At 42.8% G+C, this 24,457-nt stretch overlaps 2 protein-coding genes across 4 annotated transcripts in view; one reads left to right on the forward strand and one right to left on the reverse strand.

The window, feature by feature from the left end:
- Positions 1-1,221: 1,221 nt before the first annotated feature.
- Gm21154 (predicted gene, 21154) overlaps positions 1,222-24,457 on the forward strand; it is a 276,362-nt gene continuing 253,126 nt past the window's right edge. Inside the window, exon 1 of one of the 2 annotated variants that reach the window (XM_017316337.2) lies at positions 1,222-1,597. The gene's annotated coding sequence lies outside the window, so the exon portion shown is untranslated. The remainder of the gene's footprint in view (positions 1,598-24,457) is intronic. The other variant, XM_030248248.1, reaches the window with a different exon arrangement.
- On the reverse strand, positions 15,334-21,216 carry Gm8138 (predicted gene 8138). 2 transcript variants are annotated; one of them, XM_017316271.2, is made up of 5 exons: positions 20,838-21,216; positions 19,553-19,715; positions 18,087-18,218; positions 17,250-17,433; positions 15,334-16,108 (listed from the first exon to the last, which is right to left on the reverse strand). In XM_017316271.2, the coding sequence occupies exons 1-5, from the start codon at positions 20,851-20,853 to the stop codon at positions 16,103-16,105; spliced, it is 501 nt and encodes a 166-aa protein (XP_017171760.1). In that variant the 5' UTR covers positions 20,854-21,216; the 3' UTR covers positions 15,334-16,102. The 2 variants fall into 2 exon arrangements, with proteins under 2 accessions (XP_017171760.1, NP_001365663.1); NM_001378734.1 differs by having other exon boundaries at positions 20,703-20,912.

Below are 24,457 nucleotides of genomic sequence, written 5' to 3' on the forward strand. Positions count from 1 at the left end.
GAGTAGCTGGTGTGTTCTGGAAATGCAACCCCTGCTTTGCAGGGTAGGGCTCTGCTGGGAAAGCTTCTACAAAAGCACTGAATGGGTCAGGGGTGCTTAACCCTTAACTCAGTACTTCTGCTAGCTTTCTGATTCTGTACATTGCACACAATAACCCTTGTAAGAGTCCCAGCGTTTTGACTTAGTTTGACTGGCATACGGTATGACATATTCTAGACTTTACTATTCAGGACTACTCTCAATTGTTGTGTGAAACTAATTTTAGAACATCAATAACTTTTACATTTCTCGGTTCCCGATGTTATCTCTCTTTAATTTTCTAATAATTTCTTCAAACTTTCTTTGAAAGTTATGCATTAATCTGGAACTACCATTACACAATTATCATTACATTGTTTCCAAGATGAGAACACACAGCATACACTTGTAACATTTTAAACTGTGCTGTACTGAGCCCTTATATCTCAATTTTTCGTAGTTTAAGAATCATTACATCAAGAAACATCGAGGTTCACAGACTACACCTGAGCAGAAGAAGAAAGAAATAGGAAATTAAGATATAATAGAATAATTATACATATCAAGGCCAGCTGAAAAGCTGTCATGCACAATGAATTCTAAGCAGTGATTGTTCAGGGCTAAGATTAAGATAAAGGAGAATTACGTTTTAGTATGCAGAGCTTCCACAGGCTATTGAGATGTTTCTATCACAGCCTACATCAGGCAATCCTTAATTTCAAATGGCAAGTACCCAGGAAGAATGTGTCTCCTGCTTCTCAAGACCACAGACACCATCCTTTTTTACAAGGAGCTGCTGCAGGCTGCTGAGAGGTTTCCGTTGTGACCTGTAGTGGGCAGTCCCTCTAATTGCATGCTCTTTCCATCACCCTTTAAGTGTAAAAATGCAGAGACCCACTGCCAAACAGTGAGCTGTGGTCAGAGAGTCTTGTGGAAGTTTTGGTGGAAGGGTTGTATTAGCCAGAATGGTTAGGAAGCCACAAGAGGACCTATAGTCAACTAATCTGGGCCCTTGGGGTTCACAGAGATGGAACAATGAGCCAACACCATGTAGGGGCTTGAACTAGGACCCTTACATAAATGAAATAGATGTGCATCTTGGTCTTCATGTGGGTGACTAACAATTGGAGTGGGTGCTGCGTCGGATTTAGACTCTGTTACCTGCCTTTAGATGCCATAGAGAAGATCGGAGGACCTGGTTCCTAGATAATTCCGGAAGTGACATCCTGAGTCACCTCTCCATACCATAGAGCTGGAAGGGGTTGCTGTCAGGGGTCCAGGAACTCCTCTGCCTAGAAAGGAAAGCTAGCAGTGACCAACTGGGAGGGGGACAAGAGCATGTGGCTGGATTGGAAGTGGCCACGAAGGTCACATCTTGCCTGGTGTCCTCACCTCCTGACACAGGTGTTTGAGTATTTCCTGTGATTGCTGCCAGCATCCAGGAGGCAGGCAAGAGAAAGAGTGCTTTGTGAAGGCCCTGCAGCAGAAGACAGACACAGAAGTGGAACTTCACGAAGAAACTTGATCCCAGGGCCACTGGAGTCTGAGGACCAGTGGATGGAGAGCCATGATAATCCAGGTAAGTTGGCTTCTGTGGTCCCTCAACCAACACCAGTGCTTTCCCACCAGGCCAGGGAACCATCTTTTGTGACTCCGGGGTGCCTGGACTCCTGCCCCCTGCCCTCCAAGAGCCCCACACTCCTATCTTAGAAGGATAGGCTGTTGTTTTAGGTTCCTAAGTGTCCTTTCAATAAGAACATCGAAATCCTTGGAGCCCCGTTTTGTCTCATATCTTCAGCTAGCTGTTTTTGAGCGCTCCTTTTGTGCCCCATATCATACTCATATTCTAAAGGTACCATGCCTGCTTTGCGATTTTTTCTCACATGGGTGGGCCTCGAAACCCTGGGTCTGGAAGTGGTAATGAATGAGGGAAGGACTGGGAAGGGGAATCTGAGGTCACATGGTAAGATTTGGAAAAGGTGGGCTGGACTATCTATGTTTTCATTCACTTTTAAGTGTTGGCAACATGGTTTCTCTTGGTTTAGAAAGGTATTAATTGTTGAAACACTCCACTGTGGATAACATGTAGCCCAGGTTTCTTGGGTAAGACCACCTCTGGTCTACCCCCTCCCTAAAACCACTTTCTGAAGTTTCCATCATGATGAGATAAAACTCAAGAGAAGTCACAGTGAGTCAAGTTGTGTGTCTGGCACCTGAAGCAGACAGCATTGTCTTCCTCCTTGTTAATGAATTGACAGTTAAAAAAACAAACAAATAAAAAACAACCCTAAACGCTAAACTGTTTGTATAAAATTATAGAAAATGACACCATGATCTTCCTAGATATGAGCAATTGAACCTCCTAACAATTAATTGAGACCAAACTATACAAAGATCTCTGCCTGGGAGGTGACAGAAGATTCAAAGATGCTGGTCAGACAGCTTAAACAAAGGGGAAGTCTCAGGTTCAGTGACAGACCTGGGTTCTAGGGTATATGTTACAGAAAGACTGAATAAAAAACAAACAAACAAACAAAAAGATGCTGTACCAAGAAAGAAAGAAAGAAAGAAAGAAAGAAAGAAAGAAAGAAAGAAAGAAAGAAAGAAAGGAAGGAAGGAAGAATAGAAAAACTGAACAAAACCTTACATAAATAACTGGACTTTCTACACACCCACCAATATACATATTGGTACAGACATGCTTATTCCACACACAAACACATTCTCCCCCCCCCTCTCTCTCTATATATATATATACCTGTCACTCTCTCTGTCCAATAATCATAAGTGAGTAGAAAACTCTGAGGAGATAACAAGGGATGGTAGAGAAGCAGTTGAATGGGGACTATGGAAGGCTTATGTTTAATGTGAGACACAGGACTCTGCTATCCATCCCTTGGGCACTAACATTTCTTAGGGGCCACATTTCTTAGACTAGGTTGAGAGTGTTATTGAAATTTCATTCTTGAAGCCTCACATCTCTCACACAAACACTCAGGCTGAGAGAAGCCTTTCTCACATCCCTGTCAGCTCCAGAATATAAGCTCCAGGAAAGAACTCTAGCAACACTGAGAGAAAACAGTCATGACAAGTACCTGCTCAGGCTCTTTCAGTGTGAGCCAAGATGTAGGCAGAGTGATGAGACCATCTTGCACTGCAGGGAAAGGGGAAAGAAAGCATACAAGCCCCCCCCCCACACACACAAAAGGCAATGATTTCCTCTCATATGGCAATTACACTGGGATCTAATACTTGCAAATTTTGTACTGCCTATGATCTCACATGACCCCTAAGAAGCAAATGAGCTAAAGCTCTGACTTCATCAATCAACATTCTGTGCTACTACAATTGAGGCAAGCAAATAGAACTCATTTAGCATACTGGCATGTACTTGTGTACTATGTGCTCAACCTATCTATCATAAGGAAATGCAGCTTTTAGTTGAGCAGGATTGTTTACTTCCCAAATATGTAGTTTCTTGAAAGAGGATAACTCCACAGAAAGTCTTGGAAATTATCACAGAAATGAACAACTGGATGAGACATAGGAGAGAGCCTGGATAAGGTGCAGGATGGTTGCTTAGGCTTGACTCTGTTTAAGGTTAGACATGACTGCAACCTGCTCCTCATGATTTATGCATCCTACCTGCTGCTGGTTGGTACATAGGTCATTGGTCTTCAGGCTGTCTTCTTTACACAGCCTCTTTGATTCTTTGGAGCATTCTTCTAATGCAATCTGCTCCTCTAGCAACTGTCTGTTCTCCTTCCACAACATCCTGACTTTGTGTGGAAGGAGATGTTTTTTGTGCTGGAGATGGTTAGATTCACTCTGGAGGTGGCAGTGCCCAATGCTGAGTCACAAACAAACAAATGATTACACAAGTCAGCATCCATCTTCCTCCCACTCCTCCAAGGACCATCCCTGCCACAATGGGACCTGGTGCCCAGACAGCCCCAGACAACTGTCAAGATTGGCCACGGAGCATCACATTGAGAGAGGTCAAATCCAGAGGACAGCCATATTTCAGAAGCTGTGGTACATCTGTAAACTGTGACACTAACAGTGACTTAAGTATCTCTCAAGAGGACTTGGAAGACATGTGTGCTCATATGTCCATGTTATTTAAAAATCACCTGTAGGTAGAAGGCAGACCTTCTCTAGGAGAAGAGAAGAGACCAACCAACATACAGTCTTTCTAGGTGTCCCATGGAAACCTTATCTATGTATCTACATTCAAATATACTTTGTTGGAAAGGACAATGATTTGAGTTGCTCACAGACTCTTCACACTTGGCCAAAATGACTTTAAGTGGTAAAAATCCTAGAGCCTTGCTTTGAAGGAGCCAGGCTTCCGGTTTAGAGGCAAACAGTATATAAACTGAGCCCCTACTTTGGTTCAAAGACAAGGATGGACAGACATATCCTTTGCCTAGTGTTTGGATCAGGACCCTGTTAGTCACTCACCAGTAGAATTGATTTTCTTTAGTCAACTCCGTGTACTTGGACAAGGCCTCACTGATGTCCTGGGGCATTCTCTTCAGGTCAGTCATCACCTGGTCATGTTGCATCTTGAGCATGAATGTCCTAATTTTGATTCTGTGGGAGGACATGGCCCCAAGGAACAAATAATCCCATGAACTAAGGATACAAGGATCATGTTAATTCAAGCTGAATCGTGGACTACCCAACACATATATGCCACGACATTGCTCCATGTTACCAGTTCCACTTGGAGCTTATCAAACTTATTACTCTTTTCCTGGGGTCAGTAGAGGCAGGGAAGTAAAGGCAGGGATTTGACCTACTTTATCTCCCTGAAGGGGCATGAAAGAATAGACTAGCTCTCCAAGAACTTTCCAGGAACCTGTGCCGTAGTCCTGGGTCCCCCTTAAACCTGTGATGACACATCTGTTTGTAGACAAGGAATTGTCAATCCTTGCTTCTGTTGCTACATAAACTCCCAAAGGACATAATCAGTATCTACAGGATACTACATTTCCAGTGTGCACCTAAGGTGAGCTCATAGCTCATATGCTGTGCTCCTCAAAGTGAGGCTCCCTCTGTCTTCACTATTTTTGGCTGGAAACTGTGTCAAGCAAAATCTCAGGCCCCAGAATACTATACAGACACTCCAGCTCTTAAGTGGAACACACACACACACACACACACACACACACACACACACACACTGACCACCCCCCATAATCAAACACAATCAGAATGCCAAATGAACACATATTATCTGATAGTATAGTGAATAAAATTTGATTAAAGCAGTGATGAACTATGGCCAATCCAGTTATACTGAGAGACAGTATGTGGGACCAGGCCCCTCTAGCTGTTGACAGGACCAGTTGAACCCAAGTTACTTCCAGGTCAACTGCAAACATGATTGGCCATGAACACAGTGTACTTTGCATCTCTCCAAAACTTATACCTGAACAGGATGCTTTTTTTTTCCCATTGTTTATTAGGTATTTAGCTCATTTACATTTCCAATGCTATACCAAAAGTCCCCCATACCCACCCATCCCCACTCCCCTACCCACCCACTCCCCCTTTTTGGCCCTGGCGTTCCCCTGTACTGGGGCATATAAAGTTTGCATGTCCAATGGGCCTCTCTTTCCAGTGATGGCCGACTAGCCCATCTTTTGATACATATGCAGCTAGAGTCAAGAGCTCCGGGGTATTGGTTAGTTCATAATGTTGTTCCACCTATAAGGTTGCAGATCCCTTTAGCTCCTGGGTTCTTTCTCTAGCTCCTCCATTGGGAGCCCTGTGATCCATCCATTAGCTGACTGTGAGCATCTACTTCTGTGTTTGCTAGGCCCCGGCATAGTCTCACAAGAGATAGCTACATCTGGGTCCTTTCGATAAAATCTTGCTAGGGTATGCAATGGTGTCAGCGTTTGGATGCTGATTATGGGGTGGATCCCTGGATATGGCAGTCTCTACATGGTCCATCCTTTCATCTCATCTCCAAACTTTGTCTCTGTAACTCCTTCCATGGGTGTTTTGTTCCCAATTCTAAGGAGGGGCATAGTGTCCACACTTCAGTCTTCATTCTTCTTGAGTTTCATGTGTTTAGCAAATTGTACCTTATATCTTGGGAATCCTAGGTTTGGGGCTAATATCCACTTATCAGTGAGTACATATTGTGTGAGTTCCTTTGTGAATGTGTTACCTCACTCAGGATGATGCCCTCCAGGTCCATCCATTTGGCTAGGAATTTCATAAATTCATTCTTTTTAATTGCTGAGTAGTACTCCATTGTGTAGATGTACCACATTTTCTGTATCCTTTCCTCTGTTGAGGGGCATCTGGGTTCTTTGCAGCTTCTGGCTATTATAAATAAGGCTGCTATGAACATAGTGGAGCATGTGTCCTTCTTACCAGTTGGGGCATCTTCTGGATATATGCCCAGGAGTGGTATTGCTGGATCCTCCGGTAGTACTATGTCCAATTTTCTGAGGAACTGCCAGACTGATTTCCAGAGTGGTTGTACAAGCCTGCAATCCCACCAACAATGGAGGAGTGTTCCTCTTTCTCCACATCCACGCCAGCATCTGCTGTCACCTGAATTTTTGATCTTAGCCGTTCTGACTGGTGTGAGGTGGAATCTCAGGGTTGTTTTGATTTGCATTTCCCTGATGATTAAGGATGTTGAACATTTTTTCAGGTGCTTCTCTGCCATTTGGTATTCCTCAGGTGAGAATTCTTTGTTCAGTTCTGAGCCCCATTTTTTAATGGGGTTGTTCGATTTTCTGGAGTCCACCTTCTTGAGTTCTTTATATATGTTGGATATTAGTCCCCTATCTGATTTAGGATAGGTAAAGATCCTTTCCCAATCTGTTGGTGGTCTTTTTGTCTTATTGACGGTGTCTTTTGCCTTGCAGAAACTTTGGAGTTTCATTAGGTCCCATTTGTCAATTCTCGATCTTACAGCACATGCCATTGCTGTTCTGTTCAGGAATTTTTCCCCTGTGCCCATATCTTCAAGGCTTTTCCCCCACTTTCTCCTCTATAAGTTTCAGTGTCTCTGGTTTTATGTGAAGTTCCTTGATCCACTTAGATTTGACCTTAGTACAAGGAGATATGTATGGATTGATTCGCATTTTTCTACATGATAACAACCAGTTGTGCCAGCACCATTTGTTGAAAATGCTGTCTTTCTTCCACTGGATGGTTTTAGCTCCCTTGTCGAAGATCAAGTGACCATAGGTGTGTGGGTTCATTTCTGGGTCTTCAATTCTATTCCATTGGTCTACTTGTCTGTTTCTATACCAGTACCATGCAGTTTTTATCACAATTGCTCTGTAGTAAAGCTTTAGGTCAGGCATGGTGATTCCACCAGAGGTTCTTTTATCCTTGAGAAGACTTTTTGCTATCCTAGGTTTTTTGTTATTCCAGATGAATTTGCAGATTGCTCCTTCTAATTCGTTGAAGAATTGAGTTGGAATTTTGATGGGGATTGCATTGAATCTGTAGATTGCTTTTGGCAAGATAGCCATTTTTACAATGTTGATCCTGCCAATCCATGAGCATGGGAGATCTTTCCATCTTCTGAGATCTTCTTTAATTTCTTTCTTCAGAGATTTGAAGTTTTTATCATACAGATCTTTCACTTCCTTAGTTAGAGTCTCGCTGAGATATTTTATATTATTTGTGACTATTGAAAAGGGTGTTGTTTCCCTAATTTCTTTCTCAGCCTGTTTATTCTCTGTGTAGAGAAAGGCCATTGACTTGTTTGAGTTAATTTTATATCCAGCTAGTTCACCGAAGCTGTTTATCAGGTTTAGGAGTTCTCTGGTGGAATTTTTAGGGTTACTTATATATACTATCATATCATCTGCAAAAAGTGATATTTTGAGTTCCTCTTTTCCAATTTGTATCCCCTTGATCTCCTTTTGTTGTCGAATTGCTCTGGCTAATACTTCAAGTACTATGTTGAAAAGGTAGGGTGAAAGTGGGCAGCCTTGTCTAGTCCCTGATTTTAGTGGGATTGCTTCCAGCTTCTCTCCATTTACTTTGATGTTGGCTACTGGTTTGCTGTAGATTGCTTTTATTATGTTTAGGTATGGGCCTTGAATTCCTGATCTTTCCAAAACTTTTATCATGAATGGGTGTTGGATCTTGTCAAATGCTTTTTCTGCATCTAACGAGATGATCATGTGGTTTTTGTCTTTGAGTTTGTTTATATAATGGATTACATTGATGGATTTTCGTATATTAAACCATCCCTGCATCCCTGGAATAAAACCTACTTGGTCAGGATGGATGATTGCTTTAATGTGTTCTTGGATTCGGTTAGCGAGAATTTTATTAAGGATTTTTGCATCGATATTCATAAGAGAAATTGGTCAGAAGTTCTCTATCTTTGTTGGATCTTTCTGTGGTTTAGGTATCAGAGTAATAGTGGCTTCATAAAATGAGTTGGGTAGAGTACCTTCTACTTCTATCTTGTGAAATACTTGTGCAGAACTGGAATTAGATCTTCGTTGAAGGTCTGATAGAACTCTGCACTAAACCCGTCTGGTCCTGGGCTTTTTTTGGCTGGGAGACTATTAATAACTGCTTCTATTTCTTTAGGGGATATGGGACTGTTTAGAAGGTCAACTTGATCCTGATTCAACTTTGGTACCTAGTATCTTTCCAGAAATTTGTCCATTTCGTCCAGGTTTTCCAGTTTTGTTGAGTATAGCCTTTTGTAGAAGGATCTGATAGTGTTTTGGATTTCTTCAGGATCTGTTGTTATGTCTCCCTTTTCATTTCTGATTTTGTTGATTAGGATTTTGTCCCTTTACCCTTTAGTGAGTCTAGCTAAGGGTTTATCTATCTTGTTGATTTTCTCAAAGAACCAACTCCTCGTTTGGTTAATTCTTTGAATAGTTCTTCTTGTTTCCACTTGGTTGATTTCACCCCTGAGTTTGATTATTTCCTGCTGTCTACTCCTCTTGGGTGAATTTGCTTCCTCTTTTTCTAGAGCTTTTAGATGTGTTGTCAAGCTGCTAGTATGTGCTCTCTCCCGTTTCTTTTTGGAGGTACTCAGAGCTATGAGTTTCCCTCTTAGAAATGCTTTCATTGTGTCCCAAAGGTTTGGGTATGTTGTGGCTTCATTTTCATTAAACTCTAAAAAGTCTTTAATTTCTTTCTTTATTCCTTCCTTGACCAAGGTATCATTGAGAAGAGTGTTGTTCAGTTTCCACGTGAATGTTGGCTTTCCATTATTTATGTTGTTATTAAAGATCAGTCTTAGGCCATGGTGGTCTGATAGGATACATGGGACAATTTCAATATTTTTGTATCTGTTGAGGCCTATTTTGTGACCAATTATATGGTCAATTTTGGAGAAGGTCCCGTGAGGTGCTGAGAAGAAGGTATATCCTTTTGTTTTAGGATAAAATATTCTGTAGATATCTGTCAGGTCCATTTGTTTCATAACTTCTGTTAGTTTCACTGTGTCCCTGTTTAGTTTCTGTTTCCACGATCTGTCCATTGATGAAAGTGGTGTGTTGAAGTCTCCCACTATTATTGTGTGAGGTGCAATGTGTGCTTTGAGCTTTACTAAAGTGTCTTTAATGAATGTGGCTGCCCTTGCATTTGGAGCATAGATATTCAGAATTGAGAGTTCCTCTTGGAGGATTTTACCTTTGATGAGTATGAAGTGTCCTTCCTTGTCTTTTTTGATAACTTTGGGTTGGAAGTCTATTTTATCCGATATTAGAATGGCTACTCCAGCTTGTTTCTTCAGACCATTTGCTTGGAAAATTGTTTTCCAGCCTTTCACTCTGAGGTAGTGTCTGTCTTTTTCCCTGAGATGGGTTTCCTGTAAGCAGCAGAATGTTGGGTCCTGTTTCTGTAGCCAGTCTGTTAGTCTATGTCTTTTTATTGGGGAATTGAGTCCATTGATATTAAGAGATATTAAGGAAAGGTAATTGTTGCTTCCTGTTATTTTTGTTGTTAAAGTTGGCATTCTGTTCTTGTGGCTGTCTTCTTTTAGGTTTGTTGAGGGATTATCTTCTTGTTTTTTCTAGGGCGTGGTTCCCGTCCTTGTATTGGTTTTTTTCTGTTATTATCCTTTGAAGGGCTGGATTCGTGGAGAGATAATGGGTGAATTTAGTTTTGTCGTGGAATACTTTGGTTTCTCCATCTATGGTAATTGAGAGTTTGGCTGGGTATAGTAGCCTGGGCTGGCATTTGTGTTCTCTTAGTGTCTGTATAACATCTGTCCAGGCTCTTCTGGCTTTCATAGTCTCTGGTGAAAAATCTGGTGTAATTCTGGTAGGCTTGCCTTTATATGTTACTTGACCTTTTTCCGTTACTGCTTTTAGTATTCTATCTTTATTTAGTGCATTTGATGTTCTGATTATTATGTGTCGGGAGGAATTTCTTTTCTGGTCCAGTCTATTTGGAGTTCTGTAGGCTTCTTGTATGTTCATGGGCATCTCTTTCTTTATATTTGGGAAGTTTTCTTCAATAATTTTGTTGAAGATGTTTGCTGGTCCTTTGAGTTGAAAATCTTCATTCTCATCCACTCCTATTATCCGTAGGTTTGGTCTTCTCATTGTGTCCTGGATTTGCTGGATGTTTTTAGTTAGGATCTTTTTGCATTTTCCATTTTCTTTGATTGTTGTGCCGATGTTCTCTATGGAGTCTTCTGCACCTGAGATTCTCTCTTCCATCTCTTGTATTCTGTTGCTGATGCTGGCATCTATCTTTCCAGATTTCTTTCCTAGGGTTTCTATCTCCAGCGTTGCCTCACTTTGGGTTTTCTTTATTGTGTCTACTTCCCTTTTTAGGTCTAGTATGGTTTTGTTCATTTCCATCACCTGTTTGGATGTGTTTTCCTGTTTTTCTATAAGGACTTCTACCTGTTTGGTTGTGTTTTCCTGTTTTTCTTTAAGGACTTGTAACTCTTTAGCAGTGTTTTCCTGTTTTTCTTTAAGGACTTGTAACTCTTTAGCAGTGTTCTCCTGTATCTCTTTAAGTGAGTTATTGAATCCTTCTTTATGTCCTCTACCATCATCATGAGATATGCTTTTAAATCCAGGTCTACCTTTTCAGTGTGTTAGGGTGTCCTGGACTGGGCGAAGTGGGCGTTCTGGGTTCTGATGATGGTGAGTGGTCCTGGTTTCTGTTAGTAGGATTCTTACGTTTACCTTTCGCCATCTGGCAATCTCTGGAGTTAGTTGTTATAGTTGTCTTTGTTAAGAGATTGTTCCTCTGTTGATTTTGTTACCCTCAATCTGCAGGCGTGGGAGACAAGCTCTCTCCTCTGAGTTTCAGTGGTCAGAGCAGTCTCTGCAGGCAAGCTCTCCTCTTTCGGGGAAGGTGTACAGTTATCTGGTGTTTGGACCTCCTCCTGGCTGAAGGTGAAGGCCCAAAACAGGATCTTTCCCAGAAGCTGTGTTGCTTTGGCCAGGAAGGTGGCCGGTTGTCTGGAGTCGAAGATGTCACCGCCTCAGAAGCTCTGTGGGTCTCGCCAGGAAGGTGGCCGGTTGTCTGGAGCCGAAGATGGCGCCGCCCAGAAGCTCTGAGACTCTCGCCCATACCAGAAACGGCTGGCCTCTGTATTCCACACGGTCTCCCGTGCAGCCTGCCCTCCGCGAAGTCCCAGAGCCAAGAAGGCTCCCGCCAGCGCCTGTGACACAAACCTCTCAGGCCGGGCAGACCCCTGTGCTCTCACCAGGAAGGTGGCCGGCTGTCTGGAGCTGAAGATGGCGCCGCCCCACAGTTGCCAGATCTTAAGACAGATGTTGGGAGGGTGATGGGGGACAGGGAGTTGCAATCTCAGCTACCAAGGGATTACCACGTCTATAGAAATTTGGTGGGTTGTAATGGGCCAAATATCTCCAAGTAACTGCAAAAGAGTGATAAATATGTTCTCAACACACAGAAAATAATGAGATAGATCCCTGAATTGATGCCTGTGCCAGATACCATCTTCTTCAGCAATGTGTTCTTATCATTATCTTCCAGAAAAGAAGGAAGGAAATGGCAATAGTCTTTAATGATTGGGGAGAGTGTTTGAGACTCAATGATGAGCAACCCAAAACAAGATAACCCAAACTTGGCCCTGGGCTTTTCATTGGGTAGTATATTGTTCTGAATTTCACGGGACTATGTTTAGGAGTCTGGGGACAGGGACCCACAAAATCCTGGACATCCAGACAGTGCTGTGTTGCAGAGAGTTCACAGCAGGTTTGACCCTGCTGGCCTGCAAGGATAACTGGGCAAGGGGTTCTCAGAATCTTGGACATGCAGGCACTGCTAGAAGTCTCAGAGGAGCTGAGCATGGAGGAGGCCAGCAGGCTAAGAACTAGCCCTGAAATCAGGGAATGGGGAATTCTGGATTAGCTCAGAGGTGACTAGCCCAGGAGTATTGAGGGGCCTTCTGATGGAGACTTAGATGGCAAGGCTCTGTAGGCAAAGGCTTTTTCTCCGTGTAACCCACAGTTGGTTTGATGAGAGAGACAGTCCTTGGTTGTAAACTGTTTATTGATTGTTTTTCATGGAAATGAAAGCATAACATGTCTTAAGGTTAGACTAGAAGTTAAGTAACTTCTGAGGAAGGAATGTCCAGGAAGGGAAGCTTATTGACTGAACCCTACCATCATCTATTACCTCATTAGCAGGGAGAACCCTATTCTCTTCTAAATAACCACAGGCCATGTTCCTATGTAGAGATTTTGGTCCCATGAAAGAGGCCTGGTAGGAAGCAGGTGACACTTTTGCCATCTACTGTGGGTCTGGGACATCTAACCCACTCAACTTTACCAAATTCTGGACATGGTAGTCTACTGTCCCAGGTGTTAGTCTGAGATTTATTGATGTGAGGAGACACCAGGACATATGTTTAGTATGCGGGTCTCAATGCCTACCCTCCACACTGACACACTGTTTCTAACAAGGCCACAACTCCTAAAAGTACCACTCCCATATTCAAGCCACCACACTCCTCTGCAATCTCCCAAGACATTTATCTCACTCTGTCCTACTGTTTTCCTTTTTCTCCTTCACAAATTATGTGTTCTATTATTTTCTTGAAATATCCTCCTATAACCCAACACTAGTGCATTACGTTCTATGGATACTGCAGTTTAAATGCACATCTCTAGACATTCAATGTTACCATCCACATATGACACATGATGTGGTATTTGTCTTTTTGGGTCTGGGTTATATCACTCAAAAATATTATTCATGTGTCCATCCATTAACCTGTAAATTTCATTTATGTTGTCATAGTTTATTACCATTGTGTATATGAACCATGTACTCATTATCCTTTCATCAGTTATATTTATGTCTGTGTTGTTTTGATGTCCTGACTATTGTGAATAAAGCAGGAGGGAACATGAGCACACCCAGGTCTCTGTCTTAGGATAATGCCTTTGGCTATATGCCCTGGAATAGTGTCTGAGTCTGTGTTCTCTTGCTAGAAAGAGACATCAGGACCATGATGGACCATTTAATGATAGCATTTAAATGGAGGCCTGCTTACCATTTCAGAACTTTAGTACATTTTTGTCTTGACAGAATCATGCAGAGGCAGACATGGTGTTGGAGAAGTAGCTGAGGGTTCTAGATCTGGATCTGCAGGAAGCAGGGATGCTGGCCCTGAGCTGGGCTTTTGAAACTTTAAAGCCCATCCCCACAACAAGGCCATAGCTCTGAATACCATCAAAGAGTGCTATACCCTGTTTACCAACTATTCAAATCGATGAGCCTATAAGGGTTCTTCTCATTCAAACCACCACATATAGTACAGCTGATTCTTATGGAAGATCTATCTCTAGCAATGTTTTCCAGAACATTTCTCCTGTTTTTCATAATGACTGTACATGTGAATATATACTCTCTTACCCCACACTCATGCCAAGAGTTGTGGTCATTTAGTCTACTTGTAAAAGCCATTCTGACTACAGTAAGATACAAGGTTAAAACTATTTTAATTTGCATTTTTCTGATGAAGAAGGATATTAAACATTTAAATACATATCTATGATCCATTTCTTTCTCTTCTTTTGAAGATTCTGTTCAGTTTGACAGAACATAAGAAGGGAGTGTGTTTGAGACTGGGACTCTCTACTTATCCCTGCTGTCCCAGAATCTAGTACATAGACCAGGCTCTCCAGAGGCTCATGCAGGTCTTCTTGCCTCTGCCATCTGACTGCTGGGATTACAGGTGTGCTCTACCATGGACAGCCATAGAACATTTTGAAATGTTTAAATTTAAAATGTTTTAATGTTTAACAGGCAGGTTTCCTGGTGTTTAGTTTTTAACACCATCCGATTGTCTAGAAATGAACTCTCTGTCATATGTACACTTAGTGAAGTTCCTCTCCCATCTCGTAGCTGATCTTTCCATTGATTAAGAGTTTCTTTTGCTTTCTTATTCACTGTTTTATTGCTAGGACACACCTTGACCAGGATAACGTATAAAGAAAATATTCAATTGGATTTGGCCAACAATATAAAAGGGTGATCCAGGATTGTCAAGGTGGGGAACATGGCAGGAGGCAAGCAGGCATGCATACAGACATCATGGCACTAGAGGAGTAGATGAACTTACATCTGATACATATAGAGGCGGCAGAGGAAAGAGATAGATACAGACAAACAGACAGACAAACAGACAGAAGCAGAGACAGAGACAGAGACAGTGAGAGTACAGACTGAGATATAGAGAAAAAGAGAGAAACATTGTGAGATCAACAAAGACAGAGAGATAGTGACAAAGACAGGGACAAAGACAGAGGCAGGGACTGGCATGAGCTTTTGAAACCTCAATGCCAACCTCCAGTGCCAAAATTCCTCCAGCAAGGCCATATCTACTAGTCCTTCCTAAAACATTTTTATGAGGTAGGTATCAAACATTCAATTATGAAATGACTTTTGAAGGTCATTTTTATCCAAATTACTTTATAATTCAGAAGATTTTAATTACTCAATGGGAATATTTTTATTTCCTGGGATGTGTTAGAGAAATACTGTTGTGTATCTTATTTGTTTGTCCGACAAGGTCATGCACAGGAGAGTACATCATAACTGTAGCTAAATTTATCACTATAGAGATAGAGCATGGATACTTTTTTCATCCTGACTTTGGGATCCACATAGTTTGACACATTATCCACATCAAAATTTCAATTTTCTGTGGAGCTCTGGCTGGCTGGGTAGAACTTATGAAGCCTAAACAACATGATACTTGAAGAGTCCCATTCTTGCCTGAAACTTCTAGTGTTACAGGACTATGTATGAACCACACATAAATGCAGATTGTCCTTATGATAAAAATAATTAGAGATGATGTTTTATCCATAACAATACACTAATTTTATTCAATAACAACTTAAAGTGAGGAGTCAGTTTATACAGTATATAGACTTAGCAAAAAAAGCAAATTAATTACAGTAACAAGAAGAGAGTGAATATATAATGAAACTTCAAAGGAAAACACAGGAAAACCAAAGACACAAAGATATCAAAACTCTAACCAAAACCAAACAAAATAATTAAGCTAAGCATCATTCTCTTGCTGCAGATATTCAGCAAAGACCTACAGCCTGTTGCTGGCCTTGGTGAAATAGTGCAAAGGCAGTCACTGATGGTAATAATCTGTTCAGGATGAATATAGGCATGCTTCATTGGGGTGGGTGTTCTGCTGATGGACTAGTCCTTCCAAGTCTGAGCATGAGAGATGTTACAGATGATACCTCAAAGTTTTTCAAATTCACTTGACTGATCACCATGATATAATTCTAGATGACCCAACAGGACCAGCCAAAATTGGCATTCTCAGAGCCCTCCTGGATGCCGAGCAGATCTTGATGTATCTTAGCACTTCTCTGAAGCATTCCAAACAGGCAGTCTAGCTGGACCAGAGGCTAGACAAAATAAAGGCCTCATTACCCATAGCAAACCAAAAAAGAAGAAAATGCAGCCCAAGATTGCCATGGTTACAAGGATTAGATGCAATGGTGGTTAATTTGCTTTGCACACCCAGTGCTCCTGGTGAACAGTTGTGTCTGAGCAAGATCTTGACCTGGTCTCTGATCTGTTTGAGCTTCTGCAGAATATTTCAGACCTACGGGAGGAAGAGAAAAAAAGCCTGGTGAGATCTTGCCATGTCAGCGATCCTGCAAATACCAGCTTTACTCAGCAGGACAATCCAGTATCACTTTTCATCTGAGATCTTTCCTGTATCCCCATAGGAGAAGGGGAAGACAGCACCTGGGCATGGATGTTTTTCTCAAATGTAAAAAATTTCTTGGCACTGAATTGTGAACTACACACTGTGCTGGAGTTATAGTAAAACACCACATTTCTCCAATAGTCTAAATACTTGATATTGAAAAATAAGTGTGTATCAGTGTCTGAATCTAACATTAAACAGAGGCCTTCTAGGGAGCTTAGCAAACTTTGAAGTGAAGGCTCTTATTATTTCTGGAGTGCTGAATCCTTCCTTGGCTCTCCTTGGGAATCCATATATCTGGGAATCCCCAGAGAAACCATCTCACAGGAAATTCATGCTCACTGAAAGGATACTGTAATCAGCAAGAGTGTGCTTCATGCAAATCTTCCCAAGGGTAAGCATTGAACTCTAAAGGGGATACTCATGAAGGAAAACAAAAACAAAAACAAAAACAAAAACCAATAGCCTTGCTATGCTTATGGCTCCTTAGGTACTTCCATCCTGTGCTAGTACCTCATGTTGGAGACAGGGAAAGGACGCTGCATCTTTTCAGCCAAGCCATGACACACACACACACACACACACACACACACACACACACACACACACACACACAATAAAATTGGAGCCTGCCCTTCTGTCCTAGGACAAGGTAGGCCCAAGCCCCTCAGGATGAGTGGCCATAGAGCAGAACAGAGGACATGGTTCCTAGATAATTCAGGAAGTGGCATCCTGAGGCACCTCTCCATACCATAGAGCCTCAAGGGGTTGCCTTCAGGGGTCCAGGATCTCCTCTGCCTAGAGTGGCACGCTAGAGGTGGCCGACTAGGATGGGGAGGAGAGGGCATGGCAGAAATCCAATTTCTTCAAAAGAGGGTAAGTCCACAGAAAGTCTTGGAAATGATCACAGAATTGTAAAACTGGATGAGAAATAGGAGAGAGCCTGAATAAGGTGCAGGATGGTTACATAGGCTTGACTGTGTTTATGATCACTCATTAGGGCATTCTGCCCCTGATGCTTCATTCATCCTACCTGCTGCTGCTTAGTATAGTGGTCTTTGATCTTCTGGCTGCCTTCCTTACATAGAATTTTTGTTTCTGTGTTGCATTCTTCCAATGCAATCTGCTCCCTTAGCAGCTGTCTGTTCTCCTTCCTCAACATCCTGACTTTGTGCTGGATGAGGTTAGATTCAATCAGGAGGTGGCAGTTCCTGAAGCTGAGCCACAAACAAAACATGGTGAATCCAGGAAGCATCCATCTTCCTCCCATTCCTCCAAAGACCATTCCTTCATCATTGGCCCTGATCCCCAGGCAGCCCCAAACAAGTATCCAGATTGGCCATAGTGGGAGATCAAATCCAGAGGACTGCCACTTTCCAGAAGACCCAAGGTACTTTTGAAAACCCTGACACCAACAGGGACTCATGTATCTCTCAGAAAAAAACATGGGGTCTATATGTGCTTATAAGTCTGTGGTATAAAAAAACCCACCTGGGGGAAAATTCTCTAGGAGTGAAGAGACCCAAGCATCACAGAATCTTTCTATGTTTCTCCTGGAAACCCCATCTATAAATCTACTTTCAGAGCCCAAGAAGCCCAAGGCTGATTGATATCTTCATCATGGTAGACACCTTTTCGATCTCGAGGATACTTAGTTGGAAAGGACAGTGGCTTGAGGGGCTCCCAGTCTCTTCACACTTGGTCAAAATGATCCAAGATGTTAAAATCTTAGTGCCTTGTTTGAAGGAGGCAGGCTTCCTGTTTAGAGACTAACAGTATAGAACCTGAGTCCCCACTTTAGTTCAAAGACAAGGATTGTCAGACATATCCTGTGCCTAGGTCTTGGGTCATGACCCTGTTAGTCACTCACCAGTAGAACTGATTTTCTTTAGTCAACTGCTTGCACTTGGACAAGGCCTCACTGATGTCCTGGGGCATTCTCTTCAGGTCAGTCATCACCTGGTCATGTTGCATCTCAAGCATGAATGTCTCAAAGTTGATCCTGTGGGAGGGCATGGACAAGGAACAAATTGTCCCGTGAACTAAGGATACAAGGATCATTTCAATTGAAGCTGAATCATGCACTACCCCACCCCATATATGCCACTTGACCTAGCTCCTTGTTACTGGTTCCACTTGGTGCTTATTAAACTTACTACTCTTCAGCTTGGGCCAGTAAGCCCAGGGAAGTAAAGGCAGGGTGCTGATCTGCCTCAGCTCCCTGTAGGGGTTTTAAAGAATAGACTAGTTCTCCCAGAACTTTCCAGGAATCTGTGTCACAGGCCTGGGTCCACATTAAATCTGTATGATTCTCCTCCTGGTTTTAGACACGGAATTGACAATCCTTGGCTCTATTGCTACATCAATTCCCAAAAGACATAATCATATCTACAGGGAAAAGCCTCTATAACCTACCAGGAGATTCCAATGTGCATCCACAGTGAGCACAGAGGTCAAGTGCTGTGCTACTAAAACTGAACCTCCCTGGCTTCTTCACTATTATTGCCTGGAAATGGAGTCAGGCACAACCTCAGGATATATCACATGATACAGACTCTCTAGAACTTAAGCTGCACACACAGGAACACACACATACAGGAACACACACATCCACAAATGCACACACAAGCTCACATGCACCCAGTATCTCTCTCATTCTCTGTCTCTGTCTAGCTCTCTCTTTTACACACACACACAAACACACACAGAGACACAGGTACACACACACACACACACAAACACACACACAAACACACACAGAGACACAGGTACACACATACACACACACACACACACACACACACACACACACATAGTCAATCAGAATGCCAAATAAATAAATTGATTTCGGTTTATCTGAGAGTATAATGAACTAAATTTGAGGAAAGTCATTATGAACTGCAGCCAATCCAGTCATACTGAAAGGCAGTATGTGTGACAGGCCCCTCCAGCTGTTGACAGGACCAATTGGACCCAAATTACCTCCTGGTCAATTATGGAAAGGATTGGCTATAAACAAACATTACCTAGCAACTCCAACCAACCAACACCTGTGTAAGCTTCTTAAATGGCAGGATGAGAGCTCACACATTACTACCTTCATCCCCAGATTGTGATTCATGCCACAGGCTCTGAATTACTTTTGGAGGAATCCAAAGTGCCTGTGACCCCATCTCACTCCTATCTGAACTTGAAGTTCTGCATCGAAATTCCAATCAGCAAAATTGATTTGCGTATGTAGACAGCCTGGAGGTGTAGCCACCTGTGGTAAGAGGGAATCTGGGCTTAACAGGGATGGCCCAAGATTGTCAGCAAAGAACTGGGCATAATGACTACCTGTCATTTAAATCCTTGTTAGTGTAGTTGGCCAGGATTCCCTGAAGTTCGTCTCTGGCATTTTTTATGTTCTGGAGCTCTCTTTTGAGCTTCTCCAACCTCTCGTGTCTCTTCTCCTGCTCATTGATGGTGGGGGCTTGGGGTGATGCCTCCCCAGCAGACCCTGTAGGTAGAAAAACACTAGTAACCTTGTAGAGATAATAGGGCAGGGAAAGGGAAACCATGCTTTGTCCCACACAGAAGCCTGAGGAAGAGGAAAATCTAGAGACACTGAGAATCCCTGATAGTGGATCATAGCTGTCTTCAAGCTGGGTTCCTCAGCTAGGTCCCTGTTCACAACCACCATCACTAAACATATGCCCGACTTCCTATTGTAATCGCCCTAGCCCTGAAATGTATAAGCTGGGCCAGGCAAGAATAAATGGAGGGCATTGTTGGCTCATATCTGACAACCAAAGTCGTACCTCTCAGCATACTAGCCAATGCTTTTCTAGTCTTCTTCAAATGCATGATGAGAGCTCGTACACTGCTACAGGAACCCAGACTGTGTATCAGTCCACATCATGTGCGTTCAATACCAAACTGTCTGAGACCTTGATTCATAGGCAGGGGAATAGCCCTCTCTGTTCTTGGCATCACATGCTCATGTAACCTAGAGGAAACTATATTAAGATGAAGTACATGGGGCTGGTGAGATGGCTCAGTGGGTAAGAGCACCCGACTGTTCTTCCGAAGGTCCGGAGTTCAAATCCCAGCAACCACATGGTGGCTCACAACCATCTGAAAGAAGATCTGACTCCCTCTTCTGGAGTGTCTGAAGACAGCTACAGTGTACTTACATATAATAAATAAATAGATTTAAAAAAAAAAGATGAAGTACATAAACACTCTATCCTGAGAACAACACTTCTATTCTCACAGAGCTTGGTCTTTGCATAGTTTGCCATTCAGTGGGAAATTAAGATCTCTCAGCAAAGCCCCTGCAGGCTTGTCAATACCAGGCTGTCTGTAAAACTAATCATCAGACACTCTTGACACTGGTTCTACCATTGAGGAATCTGAAGGATCCAGATCACAATCACTATTCCTGGAAGGACCAGCTGAAGCCCACATCCCCCAGGGAGCTCCCCAAACCTTGCCCAGGACTCACTGTGCCTTCTCCATGACCAGTTGTTTCTTGCCCTTTCCCACCATGATGGGCGGCCGGCCTCCTTCTGCCTTGGTCTGGTGTCTGTGTGTATTCTATTCTCTCTCTGAAATACCCTGAGGAGCATGGACAACATGCCTGCTTGGGAACCCATGAGGATCTGAAGGAATACCCCACAAGCTGCGCTGGTTACCACAACACTGGCGACATCACAGAAGATTCTAGGGTTCTCTTGGATACAAGAGATTGTCCAGGGAAGTGGCTACTGATGATGTCACCTGGAACTTCCATGGCCTACCGGCTTACCAGCTTGCCCCATCTGACCAGTTTCTGAGGTGCCCTTTCCTAGAGTCTCTCTTTTGCCCCTGGGGATACCTCTTGGCAACTTCTCCTTCCAAAGCTAGAGATTTCTCTCTGCTTCACTACAAGTCCAGTGCTTTGAATGGGGAGAGTTTGTTAGTGCCATGGCATGGCTAGCTCATCTTCATTAGGATCCTTATATGAGGGAGATTCTTCTCCAATATAAATCTTCTACTGGGGTCCATCATGTAACAAACAGTCGATTTACCCAGGTGTCTCTGTTTCCCAGAGGCCAAAAACCTACTCCTGCACCTTTACCTTTACACAAGTTGGAGTATATGTGTTAGTGTGCAACTGCCTTGAGAGGAGACATTGTTTCATTAAAGTGAGCATAGGGTTTTCATGAAATCTCTGATTTACAACCCCATTTCTTTGCAATGAAAACTCCCTTGTACTTGGCAATAGAAGAAGTCAGGGACAGGGGCAACATCAAATTGTGAACTTTATGTCCCTTCTTTAAAAGCTAAAATCCCACATTCTATCTCCAAAACAACCAGACAAAATAGGCATCTGTGACCAAAGGCCAACAGGGACATTGGATTGCTTCTTCGTAGTCCCATTAGCTCTCACTTCTCCAGTTTCTACCTTTTTGAGTTCCCAGTTCTAGGCCTGAGTCTGTTGGAGATTGGAATATGATCCTGTATTCATAAGATACCTAAGACTCAATTGGATGGATAGAGGATGAACAGGCCTCGGGTCCAGTAAAACATCAATTTTAATGGATCCATAATTTCAGGAGGGGCTCTCTTTGGCATTGACATCTGTTCCTTCTGCCTTCTTGACCTGGGTGTGCGGAATGCATGCTAAAATGCTACCTAAACTCTCCAGTAAAATAGTGGAAAAATCATGTAAAGCCTTTCCAAATTGATTGTGTTGTCTTTGTCTACCATCTTGAGCTATGCAATATCACTATGACAAAGGTTCAAGGTGTCTGGGGGATGGTGGGGTAGTCAGAAGCCCACTCTGTCTCTCAGGTAGTCAGATGAATAACCTTTATGGAGAACTGGAGAAAACGGGTAATGAAAAAGTAATAGTTATATTTTGGGTAGCTGATTATCTCTGAGCCTGGATAGCAATGCAGCAGGCATTCCAATCAAATAGTATAGGGATGAATCCCTCCCTGTATTTGGGTACAATAGGTCCAAAGTAAGAATGAGGCCCATCCACCTTTCCCTGAACTCTACTGAGAGTTTTGTAGTGTTTCCATTCAAGAAAAATTCTTTACTTCCTGAGACCAGAACTCTGAATTCTGCATGCACCATGAAGTTTCCCATCTATTCATAAATCATTCACTGTTTATTGACAAGGTTTGGCTATGAATTCTTTGCTATGGTTTGACACAATTCAAAGGGACTGGTAAAACTGTTGGTCCAGTACCTTCAAGAGCTTTTTAGCTACTCCTTGAGAAGTTTCCTCTTCTTTATTTTATTTTATTAGATATTTTCTTCATTTACATTTAAAATGCTATCCCTAAAGTTCCCTATACCCTCCCACCCCCTGCCCTGCTCCCCTACCCACTCCCTCCCACTTCTTGGCCTAAAATCAGGGCAGCTGTTCTCAAGATAGGATATCGTCCCAACCCCTGTGGCTAGTCAGGTACCTCAGCACATACTGCAGTCCTACTGGCTCTGGATGGCATAAGCTAGCCAGCCATGCTGTGCTTGGAGGGCAATGTCAGCTAGTATCTGATGTGATGCAAGGAGGTCCTGGATTCCCTAGTGCTTAGCACCACCAAGCTGTGATTGCCTGTGTCTAAGATGAAAGTAGTAAATGTCTCAGAACTTGAAATATGTCCAGGGGTATATTCTTTTCTTGATTTTTGCTATCAGACATCCATGGACCTTAAAGAAATACACCAAGGATGCAGTGTAGCAAAAGCCTACAGACATGGACTCCTCATAGAGGACCAATTGTGTGTGTGTGCCTGTGTGTGTGTGTCTCTGTGTGTGTATGTCTGTTTGTGTGTATGTGCTTGTGTCCCCCATGGGTCTATGCATCCTTGGAATCTGGAGTCTACAGTGGGGCCTGTTGCAAGGTGATGCTGTCTCCATGCACAGGAAACCCCACCTTAGTCAGCACTGCTCTTTGTCTATATGTTCACCTTGATGACACATTGAAATCCCGCTAGGATTATATATAGCCATCCTGATATTGAGTCTCCTCCCAGCAAATACTGATTTTTTTTGCTCTGGGTAGCTGTGTAGCAATAAGAACCTACAACTGAGAATCTGTGTTCTGAAGATATATTTTTTAAAAAAAAAGTGGTAACAGGGTTGAGGTGGGCGAGATCCTGTGGCACAGACTTCCTGGGAACTTTTTAGAAGGGTTTCCTTCCAGGCCCATGAGGGAGGTCTTGAAGCCCTTGATCAGTTACTAAGGAACCCCAACCTGTGTTGTCCTGGCATCAGGATACTGAGTTTAATAAGCACCAGAAGGTCTCAGTATATAGGAGGCAGAGTGTGGCAGCCACTGCATGAGGGTAGTCCAGGACATAGCCTGAATTCACATGATCCTTGGGGCCTGTGTCATGGAGTAGCTTCAGTGACTGGAAGAATGTGTTCGATTTATTTCCTATACTCAAAGCAGGCAGAAAAGGATGAAAGTCCTCCATGTAATATCAAATATATCCAGAAGAGGGTGCTAGATCCTCAGTACCCAAAGTATCCAGAAGATGGGATAAGACAGATTGCCATCCAGTACCAAAGTCATCCAGAGAGCATCTTAAGATCAAAGTCAGCTGGTGTTGTAGCCCTAGCAGCAAGGAGGAGGAGGCTGCATCCTGATGCCCTCTTCTGACAGTCAGAATGAAATTAAGGAACTCTTGCACAGCAGCTGCAGCCTTGCCAAGTCCTGCTCTCTGTCAAACAAACTGCTTCCCAGAAGCTCCAAGCTCCTGATTCCCATTACTGGAAGTCCAAGCTCAAGCCTACCTTCTCTAGGAAGCTCCCTCTTTCATGCCCAGGATTCACAGTGACTTCCCCAGGACCATTAATTCTTGCTCTTTAACACTAAGACCAAAGGCCATCTTGTGGCTGCCTCTTTCTGGTCTCTGTATGTTCATTGTTCTCTCCTCCAAGAGGCCTGCTCAGTTTTGTCAACATGTCTAAGGGTGAACCATAAAGGTAGTTAATGAATGCTCCAAGAGCAGTTGGAGTCACCATAACATTAGTAACATCACAGAAAATGCCAGGGCTCTCCAGATTACAACACAACATCTAAGGAAGGGACTTCTGATGTCACACAGGTCAGCTCGTACCATTATGCTCAGTACCTCACCCAAATTTACCTGAAGTCAAAGTGCCTTTTCCAGAGAGTGGGATAGATTGCCTTTTGGTACTCAAAATATTAAAAGGTGGCTATCAATCACCTTCCAATGACAAATGTATCCAGAAGAGATC

This window comes from Mus musculus, chromosome 14 (genome assembly GCF_000001635.26).
Source record: "Mus musculus strain C57BL/6J chromosome 14, GRCm38.p6 C57BL/6J".
NCBI classification, from domain to species: domain Eukaryota; kingdom Metazoa; phylum Chordata; class Mammalia; order Rodentia; family Muridae; genus Mus; species Mus musculus.

Coding starts and splice junctions, on each gene's coding strand:
- Gm8138 (NM_001378734.1), bottom strand. CDS start 20,853: ATGGGTTCCCAAGCAGGCATGTTGTCCATGCTCCTCAGGGTATTTCAG. Junction 18,219..19,552: donor AACAAGGATTTAAATGACAG/GTAGTCATTATG, acceptor GCCCTCCCACAG/GATCAACTTTGAGACATTCA. Junction 17,434..18,086: donor AAAGAAAATCAGTTCTACTG/GTGAGTGACTAA, acceptor TTTGTGGCTCAG/CTTCAGGAACTGCCACCTCC.